Raw genomic sequence first — 15,689 nt, 5'->3', positions numbered from 1 at the left:
CAAGAGCTAAGAAGGAGAGCGCTGAAGGAGAAAGTGAGCAGCTCTGGGAAGACCAAGTGCTGGTGTTTCCTGACAGTGCTGCTTATGCTGGGGGTCGCTTTGCCTCCACCTCTTCACACACGCACTGCCCCTGTGGCTCCAGAGAAGGTTTCAAAATAGGGATCTCACACAAACAGGTCCCTGGAATGTCCTTTATTTTGTTTAAACACACAGAGAGCACGGCTGCGCATTTACGCACTCTGTGGGTCACACAGAAGCTGGGTAGATACATAATCAGAAATGGCACAAAAAATGACATTTCTCTGTGGACAACATAAAAAGTAAAAGAGAGAAAAACCCAAACCCACAAACAAAACCAAGCAAACCTACAGAGGATAGGCCGGGCCTGTAATGAGTTACGTTATAAGTGATTTGCAGAAAAAGACAAACAGTTTAATGCTTCTGAAAAGCATCATGTTATGAATTTCCACACTGCCTCCTTGAGCTCCTGATTCCTCATGCTGTAGATGAGGGGGTTCAATGCTGGAGGTGCCACTGAGTAGAGTACCGCAACCACCAGGTCAAGGGAAAGGGAAGAGATGGAGGGGGGCTTCAGGTAGGCAAAAAATGAGGTGCTGATAAACAGGGAGATGACGGCCAGGTGAGGGAGGCACGTGGAAAAGACTTTGTGCTGTCCCTGCTCAGAGGGGATCCTCAGCACAGCCCTGAAGATCTGCACATAGGACAGCACAATGAAAACAAAACACCCAAAAGAAAAAAAGGCACTGAGCACCAGAAGCCCAACTTCCCTGAGGTAGTCTGAGTTTGAGCAGGAGAGCTTGAGGATGTGGGGGATTTCACAGAAGAATTGGTTGATGGCATTGCCTTGGCAGAGTGGTATGGAAAATGTATGGAGTGTGTGGAGCAAAGCATTGAGAAAGCCACTGCCCCAGGCAGCTACTGCCATGCGGACACAAGCTCTGCTGCCCAGCAGGATCCCGTAGTGCAGGGGTTTGCAGATGGCAACGTAGCGGTCGTAGGCCATCACAGTAAGAAGATAAAACTCTGCTGCAGCACAGAAGAAAAAGAAAAAGACCTGTGCAGCACATCCTGCATAGGAGATGTCCTTGGTGTCCCAGAGGGAATTGAGCATGGCTTTGGGGACAGTGGTGGAGATGGAGCCAAGATCAAGAAAAGAGAGGTTGAGGAGGAAGAAGTACATGGGGGTATGGAGGCGGTGGTCACAGGCGATGGCGGTGATGATGAGGCCATTTGCCAGGAGGGCAGCCAGGTAGACGGCCAGGAAGAGCCAGAAGTGCATGAGCTGCAGCTCCCTCGTGTCTGCGAATGGCAGGAGGAGGAATTCGCTGATGGAACTGCCGTTGGACATTTGCTGCCTCTCTTCATGGAACACTGTCCAAAGAAGAAAAGACAGGGACAAGTTAGGGTAGACTGCTCTGACCAAAACCTGTTCCATTTCTCATGGAAACCCAACAAAGTGCCTCTCCTGCTCACAAGACCTTTGTGCAGCTCCTTGGCTCGAGCGCTGGCTGGTGCTGGTTGAAGGTGCCACAGGGAGCAGGGGCATCTGCTGTGGGCTCTGCAGGAGTCAGTCCCACCCTACGGCAATAGGTAAATAGGAACGCTGGGTGATCTCAGGTTAAATCCACACGAGACATCAAAGAGCTTTTCAGCATTGTCACTGAAAGTTCACCTGACTGCAGAACAGAGGCGTGGGGATTTTGTTTTACTTGGTTGGTTCTAGTTGCACCACCACAGTGAGTGGTATTTTTAAGGCAGAAATGCTTGGCTCCAAGAGAAACACTGTGGCTCCTGTGAAGCAAAGGGATTATCCCTTCTGTGCAGAGTGAGCATAGCCAGCCTGTTCCATCAGCCCTTGTCTCAGCTGTCGTTGACTATCACCTTTTTGAGGTGGGGGGTGATTGTATCCAGATATTCCTCTAAGGAGAAAGTGGACAATACTGAGAGCAGGAGAATCCAGTTTCCAAATGCAGATCATCAGCCTTCTCCTGCTGTCTCGTTCTACCTTAGGAATGTCTCAGCTCTTCCTTCCCAGCCAGGGACACAGAGGGCTCATTACAGCTGTTTGCATACAGCCTTCCAGCATCCTTTCCTTTGCCTTACTACTGAGGGTCTGCTAAGTATCTGTCACGCCCCACTCAGGAGAGACGAGGGGAAGTGACTCAGATTCGCAAATCCCCAGCGGTGTGGACTAAGGTGAGACAACTCTCAAGGCCCATACAAAAACATTTGTTATATTCCCATAGTGATTAATATATGTCTTAACTCGGCCCACAGTAATTGGTTAGGTATATAACAAATTACGGCAAACAGTAAAACAAAGTATGGCAAGTGGCAAAGTACTCCTTGTGTTACTTCGCAACAGATATACAACAAATTATGGCAAGCAGTACTTAACAAGGGATATACCATGAATAGTGGTAAGATATCCCTCCCATTATGTGGTTAACTTTAAAAGAAAAAGAGAAAACAAAAAGAAACAGAGGGATAGAGAAAAAAAGACAGAGACAGATATAAAGAAATCACTAAAGCAATCTCTAAAGAGATAAAGAGAAGCACTCCTCTGTGGATCCCCAGGGAAAAAAGACCCTCTAAGGGCACTTATTGTTCCCTTTTGTGTTCGAGGTATCAGCATGACTCGCCCCACTGTTACAGTGCTCACTGCTCACGTTTCTCCCCCACCCCAGGTGCAGCATGATTTGGGGGCAAAGACAAGTCCGCCCCCTGCCACCCAGCCAACAAAGAGTGGAAAACTCAAAGCACAGACTCTTTTATTTTGGGCAAAGGCTGCCTTGATGTTCTTCTTCTAAAGGACCCTCTGCAAATGCCCTGGGATGATGTGGAGCTCTGGGCAGCTCTGACCCATACAGCAGCACCTTCTCGACTGGTTCAGTACTCGTTTGTCCCATGCTCTCAGGCCCTGCCACACATAGATCCGGGCTGATTAAGTGCCACTCAGAACAGACTGAGGTGATTTGCTGTGCGGTCACAGAAGGAAATTTAACATTTGGCAGATCGTGGGTATCAGACCTTCACAGATTTTTATTTAGAGAAAGGAGAGGTCCAGGAATGAAGGCACCTGTATGGAATTAACAGAGAAACTGGTCAGCAGGGGACAACTTCCATTCCAGTCCTACAAATCCTTTGTCTGGTCCTTAAACTCTCAAATAAAGATTTTAACACAATTTATAGGCAGCGCTAGAATTAACAGTGATTTGTCATAACTTGGTATTAAGCAAGCCAAGTCTTGGCTGTTCTCAGCAAAGTCAGGAATTCTGCTGCCATGACAAGAAGTGAGCACCAGCCAAGTTACTATCAGAAACCTCCATAAAATCACCAAGGGAGGCTGTTTTTCACCTAATTGTTGCCATGGTCTTCAAGCCACAAACTGATTACGGCTCTCAAAATCAAATCCTATAAAACACTTTCAGAGTGTGAGTACATAAAAACAGTACTGCCTCAGTCAAAATATTGTTTCCCACCGTACGTTCAGATCCATGCGCGCAGCCCTGGTTACCTAAAATAGCTTTGTGTCTCCCCTCCTCCCGCCCCCAGCCTCAGCTCTGCAGATGCATCAGAGCTCACAGTTCATTCCCTCACTTGTTAACTGAGGTTCACAGTCGACAGGTCAAGCAGTTGGACTAGATGATCGTTGCAGGTCCCTTCCAACTGAACTATCTTATAAATGAAACGCTGTAAATGAGAAGTGCAGAAGTTCCCGGGTTCGGACACAAGGGGTCCGTAGAGGATCGCAAAAGCCGCTGAAGTGCGGCAGCAGCTCCAGTAACGCGTGAACTGAAACGGGTCTGCGGGATTTTCTGTCTGTCTTTTTAATCCTTTAGTGTTACACGCTGCGCGCTTGGACCAATTATTTCACTATCAGCTTGGACCAACGATGGTTTCACTATCAACTAATAGCTGATTAGGACCAACTAATGATTTCACTATCAGCTTGGACCAACGATTTCACTATGGGCAACCGAAACAACACACCCTTCTCTGCAGAGTCTAATAAAGGCCAATTAATGTTTCAACAGTCTTCATTGCAATACCACCACTTCATTGCAACGACAAACTCCTCCTGGCTCCCCCAGCCAGCCAGGCGGGTATACCCAGACCTGTGTGGACATCGCTGTGAGCCTGAGGTACAGCCAAACCCCACCACACAATCTCCCCGGGTGGGAGAGGAAAGAGTTGGGGGGGTTGGGGGTGATGGCGTTGGGCTTTGTTTCCCATCTTCTGCCAAAGCTGTGCTCTGAGCTCCTGACTCATCAGGTACTTCCTAGTCAGACATGTCAAGGTGTTTCGGAGCAGGCTCTGGGGAATGGCTGCTGCCTTTCGAGACAGTCCTGGGTCTTAAACATATTACTGCCTCCCATGAGACCCTCCGATGTCTGCTAGCAGATTTACCACTATGCATCTGTCCTGGTTTGAGGCCAAACAGAACCAATTTTCTTTTCAGTAATTTTACTTTTCAGTTAAGTCCCTTCAAACTGACTGTAGTCTCTGACATTAACAGTATGTTTTTCAGTGACTGCTTCTAGCAGATAAGGTCTGATGTTTATATCATTTATGCCAAGGAATGGTATGCAGAGAGGCTCCTGCTTATAACTATTGCTATAACAACCAAGGCCAGCTAACCTTGTTGTGCACCAAGTCGGAGGGCTGGAAGTGGAAAAGTGTAGAGGGGTCCCACCTACGGGGAGGAACGGACAGGACAGGTGACCCAGAACTGACCAACAGAGTATTCCATCCCATCGGCCTCATGCTCAGTATAAAAGCTGAGGGATCAAAGGGTCAGCCCTCTTTCTTCAATGGCCAGTGTCCCAGGAGGACTCTGTCTGTTCATCTGCCTTTGATCCCCATCTGTGTGTTCCTGAATCCAGTTCTTGAATCCAGCTCCTGTCTGCTGCTGAGTCCAGTCTGGGATTTTCCTAGTGCCTGTCAGCGACATAATCATCACCCTGAGAGCTCAGTATTGGTTTTGTATATATTGGTAGATATTTCAATATTTTCTAATGTAATTCTATTTTTTTCTTAATATTGTTAATATTTCATTAAAGCTGGTTTAAGTTTTTTCCAACCCAAAAGTCTCCTTTATTCTCTCTCCCTTCCCCTTTTGGGAATTTTATTCTGTCCCTGTCCCTTCTGGGAAGGGAAGGGACACTTTGTCATTCATTTAGTGGCCAGCCCAGCCTAAACCATGACAGTATCACAAAAGATGAAAACAAGCGGAGAATCACAGCTAAAGGAAATGCAATGGGAAAGAGTCAGCCTGTCTCTGTGCAAAATGGGGAAAGCAGAGAGCATCCTCAGACACCACTGAGCCTAAGAGATGGTGGGAAAATTTGTTGACATAAATGGCTCTGAGTCAGTGAAATGGGCTGCCAACTCCGGTTTTACAGCAGCTGGCTGCGTTTCCTTCACTAGCTCCTCAGGATAGTCCTGTGGGATCTGTATCAGGTTATGGGGGTGACGCCGGGTGATTTAAGAAAGTAATGACTTGAGAGACAGATGGTGCTAGTGATCCCAGGGAGATACCCAAATCTGTCAGCACTGTAAACTCTCATCCCACCCCCAGTTCTGCATACCATCATGATGTTGAGGCTAAAGAGCTAGAAACAGTAAAATTACCAGAGGAGGTCACTGCTGTGCAGCTGATGACAAATGTCTTCATCAGCGCTGCAGAACCTGTGACACAGGTTGTGCCCGAGGTTATCACACACCTACAGCCTGGTGTGGTAGAGGTACTGGAGGAAAGAAAGACGGACCTGTTCAGGATGGAAGCTTTTGGGGCATGAGGTGGAAAGGTAGCAAGAGGCACCATGCAGGGTCCCAGTGATTGCTGTACATTCACTTCAAAAGCTCTGGGGCATCTTTGTGTTGTGGGGTCCACCCCCAGCTTGTGTTTCTCTTTAATAAGTCATAGAATGGTTGGGTTATGATGTTAATGTACTTCCGTTTGCTGCAGATACACCTGATCTTGCCACTTAGAAACCTCCTTCAAAGGCAGTGTGTCTCCCTGACCTTCATGCTCCTCTCTCCACAAGTCTCCCATCATCTGTGACCCCACAGGTCTCATCCCCATAAGTCTGAATCCCCTGTGCTGATATTCTACCCTCCCTTTACCCCTTTCCCCTATGCCTTTGCTTCCTCGATGCATCCAGTGTCTTTGAGAAGAGCCACCCATGAGATGCCCCAGCACCACTGCAATCCTGCTTCTCACCATCACTGGGGAGGATGCCCGGCTTCCTCCCAAATGCAGAGCAGGATCGTGTGGTGGGACTGGGGTGACCACCAGTTTGCTGCGTGTTGACCTGCTCAAGCCACAGTGCCCACGTATTACCACTGGACAGCCTCACCCACAAGTTTTCCTTCTCCTAGATTCCCATTTCCCCTCTTTTTCCCATCTGTGCATTTTTATCCTTTACCACCCTTATTACCCCACCCCCCAAGGTGGTCTCCATCTCTCATTGGCATGTGCTGAGCTGTGCTGCCCAGGATCCACCCATGGGTTTCTTCTTGCACTCAAACTTCCTCGCTTTCAGGCCTGCAGTGGACATTAGAGGAGGTTGGCAGCATCCCTTGCATGTCTGCAAGAGGTAGCATTAAAAACAAACAAAAAAGCCCTAAGAACTGTAGGCATGGGGATGTCACAAAAAGAAATATAACAACGGTGACAGCAAACACTGCAGGATGAGGTTTAAAAGCCCCAGAGCTCCAGCAGTAGAGCAGATCTCTTCACTTGGCCCATCTTTATACCTTTAGCTCCAGGTTCTGTGGCTTTTTCTTTATCGCAGCTCTGCTTCCCAGCTGTCTTGGATATCTGGGAGGCTCGGCTGTTGCGCTGGTGAACACGTCGAAACTGGGAATCTTGTTGTCAGCAATGTAGCATTTCTGCAAGGGAAAAGAGACCCTTCTCAAAGGCTGCTGCAGGCATATGGGGCTTGTTCATGAATAAATGATTCCCTTCTGAGTTTGAGTTTTGTCATGATGATCAGTGCTCACTGCTTCAACAACAGACAGCTCAGCACAGGGGATAAGCAAACACAGTCCTACCAAGCACTCTCTGCTCTCTTCAGTAGCCCTTCTTTTCATATCAGTAATCTTCATATTAAAAGCAAGTTTTTTTGGTTTGGTTTTTTTTTTTTGTGGTTGATTTATAATTTTTAGCGAAGGATTCAACCTGCTGTGCAAGGAAAATACAGATAATGCCTATTGGCCCACGATGTGAGCTGCAGGAATAGCTCTGAGCAGGATGGAGGACATCTTCCAACCTTAACCTTAACCCTTAAGCTAACCCTAATGGACCCTAATCCCAACCCTAACTATAACCCTAACCCTAATGGACCCTAACCCTAACCTTACCCCTCATGGACCCTAACCCTCACACTAACTCTAACCCCTTACCCAAATGGACCCTAACCCTAACCCTAACCCTAATGGACCCTAATCCTAACCCTAACCCCTAACCCAAACCCTCATGCCCTAAGCCTACCTTTAACCCTAACACCCTAAACCTAACCCCCAACCCTAACCCATAACCCTAATCCTCACGCCCAAACCCGAACCAAGGACATTCAGTTGAAAATCAGATTTGCAAAGTTATGCTTTCTTAGGACAACAACAGCCACCTGGCCTGCTCTTTGTAGGCAGCGGTGACTTCTCCTCTCTTCAGCCAAGGATGCCTGGTCATTTCTTTTGTCCTGCTGCAAACATCGGCAGCTCAGTTCCTGCTCAGAAATGCAACAACATGCCCTGTTACCCTCATCCCTTTCTAGTTTAAACAGTGTCTCCCACTCCCTTGCCTTCCCCTTGACTGGAAGGTTTCTCTCACTGCCAGGACTGTTTCACGCCAGTTGTTACAAAGGCAAACGTCCTTTTATGACCAACCAACAGTTGCGTCAATGAGCTCTTAAGAAAATGGCAATTTTCAAACCTATTAAACAGGTACATTAGGTGATAGAGATACCTCTAGCATAACAGGTGACCATGCAAAATGTTCTCCTGTGCTTTATGAGACTATAGATGTTAATAAGTGTAAAAATGCAGACTAATTTGCATCTTTGAAATTAAGATTCCAAAGAAGGAATTTAATGTCAATCGGAACCCTCAGTAAGAAATCTTTGCAGAATCAGTATCCCTAGGTAAGCTTTCCTACGTCTACTGTGACCCAATAATTACATCCCTCTGTGTCACATAACTGCCCTTTTATGATCTTGGCATTGTGGGTGTGCAACTGGAGATTTGACACAATAAGCAATTTTGCACTCATCCTTGCCTTCATCTTTCCACTTGGGAGAGCTGCTTGGGCGTCGTGGGAACAACCTACAAATACGCACCAGGGCACATGAGTGTAGGAGGAGTTTCTTCTCCGTCCTGGGCTCGTGAGCACAGACTTCCAAAGCAGAAGGTGCTCCTGCAGGAGAACAAGGTCTCTTCACATAATTATCTTCATGTGAACAGACAGAATTCCCCTCCTGGCTATTGCATCCCAACTGTGAAGCTGTCCCAAATATTGGGGGGGAAAGAAAAAAAAATGGACATGAGCTGACAATGTGTGCTCTCAGCCCACCATGTTTCCATGTTGGCCGCTATATCACAGTTTTCCTGCTGCACAATGGCTTCCAGCTCCTCCTGTGTGTTGCCCATGCTGCGTGCGTTAGTGTAGAAGCACTTCAGGTGGGCTATTGGCCCTGCCACATTTTTGCTGGGAGAAGCCCCAATTCCTGCCTGACTATTCCTCCCCCTCTCTCTGCCCTGGTGAGGCCGCACCTGGAGTACTGTGTCCAGTTCTGGGCTCCCCAGCTCAAGAAGGAGAGGGAACTGCTGGAGAGGGTGCAGCATAGGGCTACCAAGATGATTAGGGGACTGGAACACCTCTCTTATGAAGAAAGACTGAGGGAATTGGGTCTCTTTAGTCTGGAAAAAAGACGGTTGAGGGGGGACCTGATCAATGCTTATGAATACTTAAAGGGTGGGTGCTAGGAGGATGGGGCCAGGCTCTTTTCGGTGGTGCCCATTGACAGGACAAGAGGTAACGGGCACAAACTTGAGTATAGGAAGTTCCACCTAAACATGAGGAGTAATTTCTTTACCTTGAGGGTGGCAGAGCACTGGAACAGGCTGCCCAGGGAGGTGGTGGAGTCTCCCACTCTGGAGACATTCAAAACCTGCCTGGACGCTGTCCTGTGCAACCTGCTCTAAGGTGGCCCTGCTCTGGCAGGGGGGTTGGACTAGATGATCTCCAGAGGTCCCTCCCAACCCTATGATTCTATGATTCCCAGGTGCAGCCAAAATTTCTAACCTATCAATGACCCTCACATCTCTACTGCTGCATGGATCTCCGTCCCCTGCCTTCACTGAGTCTGCAGACCAGGGACCTCACTAGCATCCCGTCCCACAGACATTGGCATGCCACCACAGACCTCACTCCTAAAGAGCCAGTTTTTATCCCCTTCCCCCTTCCAATCTAGTTTAAAGCCATTTCTGTGAGCCCTGCCAACTCCTGCACCAAGAGCCATCTCCCCCTTTGACACAGGTGTACCCCATCAGTCGCCAGAAGCCTGGTGTTGTGTAAACCGACCGTGAGCAAAAAACCCAAAGTCCTGCCGCTGACACCAGGCTTGGAGCAAGGTATTGATCTGCCCTCTCTTTCTGCTTCTTCCTTCATCCTTCCCTGCAACCAGAATGATAGAGGAGAAAACTACTATGTGTTTTGTTTCACCGAGGCTGTTCTCCAGCATCTGCGTGCAAGGGGATACAAGGTTTTTAATTGCTTTTCTTACCAGGAGCTTTCACTGCTGCATGTTTGAGCCTGTGAACCTGTGTAATAATCCTGGACAGACTTAAAAGCAGGTCTGTAAGAAACCAGAAACTAATGTTTTCCAGTCTATGATTTTCCTTTGAAGGACAGTGTCCTGGTTCCGGCAAGGATGGGGTTAATTTCCAAGGAGCCGGTAGGGGAGGCACCTATTCCATACCACGTGACCCATGCCCCGCTATAAAAGGAGCTAGCCGGGGCGGGGGAGGCAGTCGCCACTCGGGGGTGGGTTGCGGCGGTCCGGGTCCGGTCGGTGCGCTTCGCGGCGGTACTGTAATCGCGTTCTTGTATTCCTTTACCGGTGTTATTGTTTTTCTTTCTTTCTTTTCTTTCTTTTTCCCTTTGTCTGTTCTGTTAAATTATAATATTTCAACCCACGAGTTTTGCCCTTTTCTGCTGATTTTTTTCCCACGGCTGTGGGAGTCGAGTGAGCGGCTGCGTGGTTCTCTGTTGCTGGCTGAGGCCAAACCACGACAGACAGAAAGCCCTCCATCAACTTATTTTGACAGAGGAGGAGAGAAGGAGCATTCATAAGCATTTTTTTTTTCCAGTGGAAAACGTGAATGAGGGTTTCTCAGAGCGTGGGCATGGTCCTTTGACCCCGGCCACTCCTGGTGTACGGTGAGATATGATGGAGCATTTCACCATGCTCAAAGAGCCACGTCATCTGGACATTTTCTCTCCCTTTATTCTCTAAGAAAACACATGGTGAAGCAAAAGATAGCGTGGGTCAGCCCCATCCCTCTGCTAGAAATCATCAAACGAGTGTGCAATAATTGGGATAAACCCCTGGGAGTGTCCTTGATTGTTTCCCTTCTCCACTGTGGCGCTGATGAGTCCAGAAGTCCCAGCAAGTGCTGGACACCTTTGCTGGACTATTTCTCTAATTTTATGGGGAAACCGGTCCCTTGCACATCTGTATATTGCTACGGAATGCGGAGATAGGGTTTTTTTCTGGTTTAAAAATGAAAATAAAACCAAAAGGATAACTGCACTCAGGTTGTTGTGGAGGGGTCCCAGTAAGGTTTGTCCCCATGGTGGGCATGGAGCTGCAATGGGAGATTTAGGGGGCCTCCCACACCCCGGGGAGGTTTCCTCTTGCCCCCAAAAACCTGCACCCACTGTACATCATGGAGAGTGGAGCCGAGCGAAGCGCGTGTGCTAGGTGAGGTTGTCATGAGCAGGGATGGAGGTCTGAGCTGTGCACCCATAAAAGTGTCTGGAGGGTGCACAGCCCTTCCCAAGGAAAGACAGCCTGGAGAAGCAGGAATCAGCCTGCTCTGAGCCAGAAAAAGGCTCGTCAAGTACCAGTTATGGGTTGAGGTCTTGCATAGAGGTTGAAAGAAAACGACTGTACATTGTGGAGGGTGCAGCTCTAAGGGGAACACACTGGCCTTTGCCATTTGAAACTTTACTAAACAAAATTGCTGTAAAGGATGGGAGTGCTTAGCAAAGAAGGTCCTTTCTGAGGATATAATTTCTTGTAGGACACTTTCTTGGAGGGAAACAGAGTGAAAGGATACTGCTTTCATCCAACTCCTCCTCGACTGATTAAAAAATAATATTAAAATAATTTTTTTGATGAATATTTTAATAAATTTTACATTTTTTTAAAAATCCATTCCTGATGGTCATTGAGGATATGGAGCTGCTTCGCTTTAAATTCAGGGTGAAAGAGTTTTTCAGAATCTGAAAACCCCCAGCACAACTGTCAAAGTAGGGTTGGTTTCAACGCAACAATCAGACATTTCCCACAAAGCAATCCTAAAGTCACGAACTGCCAGATCCTGAACATAATTTTAGGACTTTGCAACAACCTGCTATGATTCTCAAGAAAAACCTGCAGCTTACAGAAGTGTTACATTATTTTTGTCTCCACCACTTACATCATCATTTGAGAAGGGAGTCAGCTGAGGAGAAATATGAATTAATAAAAAAAAAATAATCAAGAGAAACAAGATTAAATCACTGTCCCTGACAGTAACCTATATTTTATATTACTGAATAAATTCTAGGGGTTAAACACACAGCTCTGCAACCTTGGATTTGCCCACAATGGCAAACCTTGTGAAAAATTTATATTTCTTGGAAAAACAGAGTTTAAAACAAACAAACAAACAAGCAAATAATACAAAGAAAAACCCACAAAAAAAAAAATCCCAAAGAATCCAAAAACCAGCTTTGACTGTTTCCCGCTGGATTTTGAGCAGTCCCCAGGAGGGAGTCCCTGGTGGTGATGCCAAAAGATCTGGGCATTTGAAGAGCTGGGATCTCTGCAACCTCTTCTGAGTGCAAACGCTTCATTTTCTGTAGGTTTTAAGGAATGAAAACAGAAATGAGGGCTTTTTAATCTCCCAAAACCTGGAAAGTTGTGGTCTGTCCTAAGCACTTCCCCCTGCATCTGGTCTTTCAGCTACAAAGTGCCACATCAGCTTCAGACCAAGGCAGGTGATGCAAGGTTGACCTACACAAGATTTGTAGGTCAATACAAGCCATGGATGGGCCCCTGAGACTCTCCAAGAGCCTGCTGGGAGCTCTGCTGACTACAGCAGCAGTTGAGATGCTTTGTTCTCACGTTGCTCCATGCCTGCCCCAGCAATGCCAAGTGTCTGATAGCTGCAGCTCCCCACAAGTGCCACTGTCTCCCAATGTAGCCTTCCTGTCTTTCCCATTAAAGCCCATCCTGAAAGAGGAGTTAGGAGCAGTCTTGTTCTTCAGGATATATCTCCAATGTGCTCTAACGCCTTGTATCCAAATTCACTCCTGTCTGGGAAGGAGGAGGGTAGACATGATGCAACGATGTTTCAGCTTGGTTTGGAGGTCACCCCTCAACAGCACTCTTGGGGTTTGCTTTCGGTGCGTCTGCTGGATACATCCAGATGCAATACATTAGATCGGGTACGTGTCTATACACATCACATATTGTTATTACACATAACATCCAGAGGGACCTGGACAGGCTGGAGAGGCGGGCCTGTGAGAACCTCATGAAGTTCAACAAGGCCAAGTGCAAGGTCCTGCATCTGGGTCAAGGCAATCCCAAGCACAAATACAGGATGGGCACAGAATGGATTGAGAGCAGCCTTGAGGAGAAGGACTTGGATGTGGTGGTGGATGAGAAGCTCAACATGACCCAGCAATGTGCGCTGGCAGCCCACAAAGCCAACCGCATCCTGGGCTGCATCAAAAGAAGCGTGGCCAGCAGGGTGAGGGAGGTGATTCTGCCCCTCTGCTCTGCTTTGGTGAGACCCCACCTGGAGTACTGCAACTAGCTTTAGAGTCCTCAGCACAAGGACATGGTCCTGTTGGAGCGGGTCCAGAGGAGGCCATAAAGATGATCCCAGCGCTGGAGAACCTCTCCTACGAAGACAGGCTGAGAGTTGTGTTTGTTCAGCCTAGAGAAGACTCTGGGGAGACCTTATAGCAGCCTTCCAGTGTCTGAAGGGGACCTACAAGAAAGCTGGAGGGGGACTTTTTAGGAGGGCATGTAGTGATCAGATGAGGGGTAATGGCTTCAAACTGGAAGAGGGGAGATTTAGATTAGATATCAGAAAGAAACTTTTCGCTGTGAGAGTGGTGAGGCACTGGAACAAAATGCCCAGGGAAGTTGTGGAAGTTGTGCTGTCCCATCCCTGGAGGTGTTCAAGGCCAGGTTGGATAAGGCTTTGAGCAACCTGGTCTAGTGGGAGGTGTCTCTGCCCATGGCAGGGGGGCTGGAACTAGATGATCTTTAACATCCTTTCCAACCTAAACTGTTCTATGATTCCATGATTTCCGGATAACTCAGTAAACCATTCTGCCAGACACTGGCCCTGGGTTTTTGCAATGCATCTCCCTCACACACACCCCTCACTGTGATGCTGGCGGCTGGAGATGGGAGGGTTTGCCTGTTCAGGAGAAGCTAAATCCTGCAGATCTTGAGACCCCGAGGGATTTCTCCTTCTTGATGCCCTAGAGGTGAGACTGGTGGACTCAGACCAGCAGGTTTCTCCCATCCTGTTCCCACAGATGCAGCCAATGATTTTTCTACTGCAGGTCCAGCTGCACTGCTTTATAGCTGGTAACAGGGGGCTGTTGCAAGGTTGCACTCCCCTGTAAGATCCATGAGACCTTCCTGTAAATCATCTGGGGTCTTGCCTGTCCCTTGCACGATGCCCCCTTTGCTGTTCAGCAAGCAGTATCTCTGAACCACCCCATCCAGCTTTACTCGCCCAGCTCTCCCCAACCACTGGGAACCTTGAGTGAGGCCTAGAGCCATATATTTGTGTGGACAGCAGATCAACTCGTGCTTTAATGTGTTCATGAGCTGCCTGATGCAAATGTTCCCCCTGCATTTTTCATGGAGCATTATTTCCTTTGGAGGAAGCCCCACAGCATGAACACTGGTGCTGTGATGAGGCAGAGTTTCCTCGCCTGGAAAGCAGGGTGGCTCAGCAGAAATTCAGCAACAGGCTGCAGGACCCTACCTGTGAGGCAGTTCCTCTGGGATGGGGGGGGGGGGGTTGCACCCCCAGCTACAGGGAGCAAAACTGTCCAGTCCAGTACCTCCATGCCGGAGTTGAGCATCCCCAGGCTGCAATTCAGAGGGAGCAGCTACAAAGGTGTTGCCAAAGCTGGGCATTTGGCGTGCCTCCCATCTGCCCATGTGCCCTCTCCTCACTGGAGACATCCCACCACCATGGAGGGGTGGGGGGCTGGACCCTCTTTGCTCAGAGGCTGCCTGCCACTGAGGAGGAGAAAAAGCAGGATTTGGGGCTCAAGCAGCAGGTTCATGGGAAAACACATTTTAAAAAAAAAAAGGGCAAAACAACAGAGAATTTTATTAAGCTTCAGCAGAGAGGGACCTGGGAGTTCTGGTGGACAAGTTGACCATGAGGCAGCAATGTGGCCCTGTGGCAAACAGGGCCAATGGTCTCCTGGGGTGCATTAGAAAGACCATGGCCAGCAGGTCGAGGGAGGTCATCCTCCCCCTCTACTCTGCCCTGGGGAGGCCACACCTGGAGCACTGTGTTCAGTTCTGGGCTCCCCAGTTCATGACAGACTGGAGAGAGTCCAGTGGAGGGCTACAAAGATGATTAAGGGAATGGAGCACCTCTCTGATGAAGAAAGGCTGAGAGACCTGGGTCTGTTTAACCTGGAGAAAAGAAGACTGAGAGGGGACCTAATCAATCTTTATAAATATCTAAAGGACAGGTCACAAAAAGATGAGGCCAGACTCTTTTCAGTGGTGCCTGGCAATAGGACCAGGGGCAATGGGCACAAGCTGGAACACGGGAAGTTCCATCTTAACATGATGAAAAACTTCTTGACTTTGAGGGTGACAGAGCACTGGCACAGGCTGCCCAGAGAGGTTGTGGAATCTTCTTCTCTGGAGATATTCAAAACCCAGCTGGATGCCATCCTGTGTAATCTGCTCTGGGTGAACCTGCTTTGCCAGGTAGGTTGGACGAGATGGCCTCCGAAGGTCCCTTCCAAACCTAACCATTCTGTGATCCTGTGATCTCAGCTAATTTTCCCCCTCTCCTCCCACTTTGCACCAGGGTTGGTGGCGCAGGAGATGGATCCTCTGCCAATGGCAGAACACAGCATCCCCCGGCCTGTTGGGGGGCCCCCATGGAGGGGTGGCCATGAGCTCCCCATGCAGAGTCTGGAGGGGCCCCAGAACGAGGCTCCAGAAGCCCCATGTCCCGAAACAGAGGTGCAGACTGCTCAGAGGAGTGCAGGAGAATCCCAGGACAGTGCTCCCCAGCAGGCAGGAGAGCCCTGCCTGCACGTGGTGAGGCACCAAGGTTAGGTGCCAAAGTTTGTGGGACCCTGCTGCTCTCCTCCCAGCTGTTAGCAGCCC

The 15,689-nt window shown here is 48.5% G+C and overlaps 1 protein-coding gene across 1 annotated transcript; it reads right to left on the bottom strand.

Moving 5' to 3' along the window:
- Positions 1–451: 451 nt before the first annotated feature.
- On the bottom strand, positions 452–1,369 carry LOC309682485 (olfactory receptor 14I1-like; the record flags this gene model as incomplete). The annotated part of the gene is made up of 2 exons (XM_082496574.1): positions 452–712; positions 1,076–1,369. The coding sequence occupies 2 exons, from the start codon at positions 1,367–1,369 to the stop codon at positions 452–454; spliced, it is 555 nt and encodes a 184-aa protein (XP_082352700.1).
- Between the last annotated feature and the right edge of the window lie 14,320 nt (positions 1,370–15,689).

The sequence above is a fragment of the Vanellus vanellus genome, assembly GCF_965231255.1.
Source record: "Vanellus vanellus genome assembly, chromosome: 29".
In the NCBI taxonomy this organism is placed as follows: Eukaryota; Metazoa; Chordata; class Aves; order Charadriiformes; family Charadriidae; genus Vanellus; species Vanellus vanellus.
Note: the sequence above shows the minus strand (reverse complement) of the source record. Positions and strands in the feature narration are given on the sequence as shown.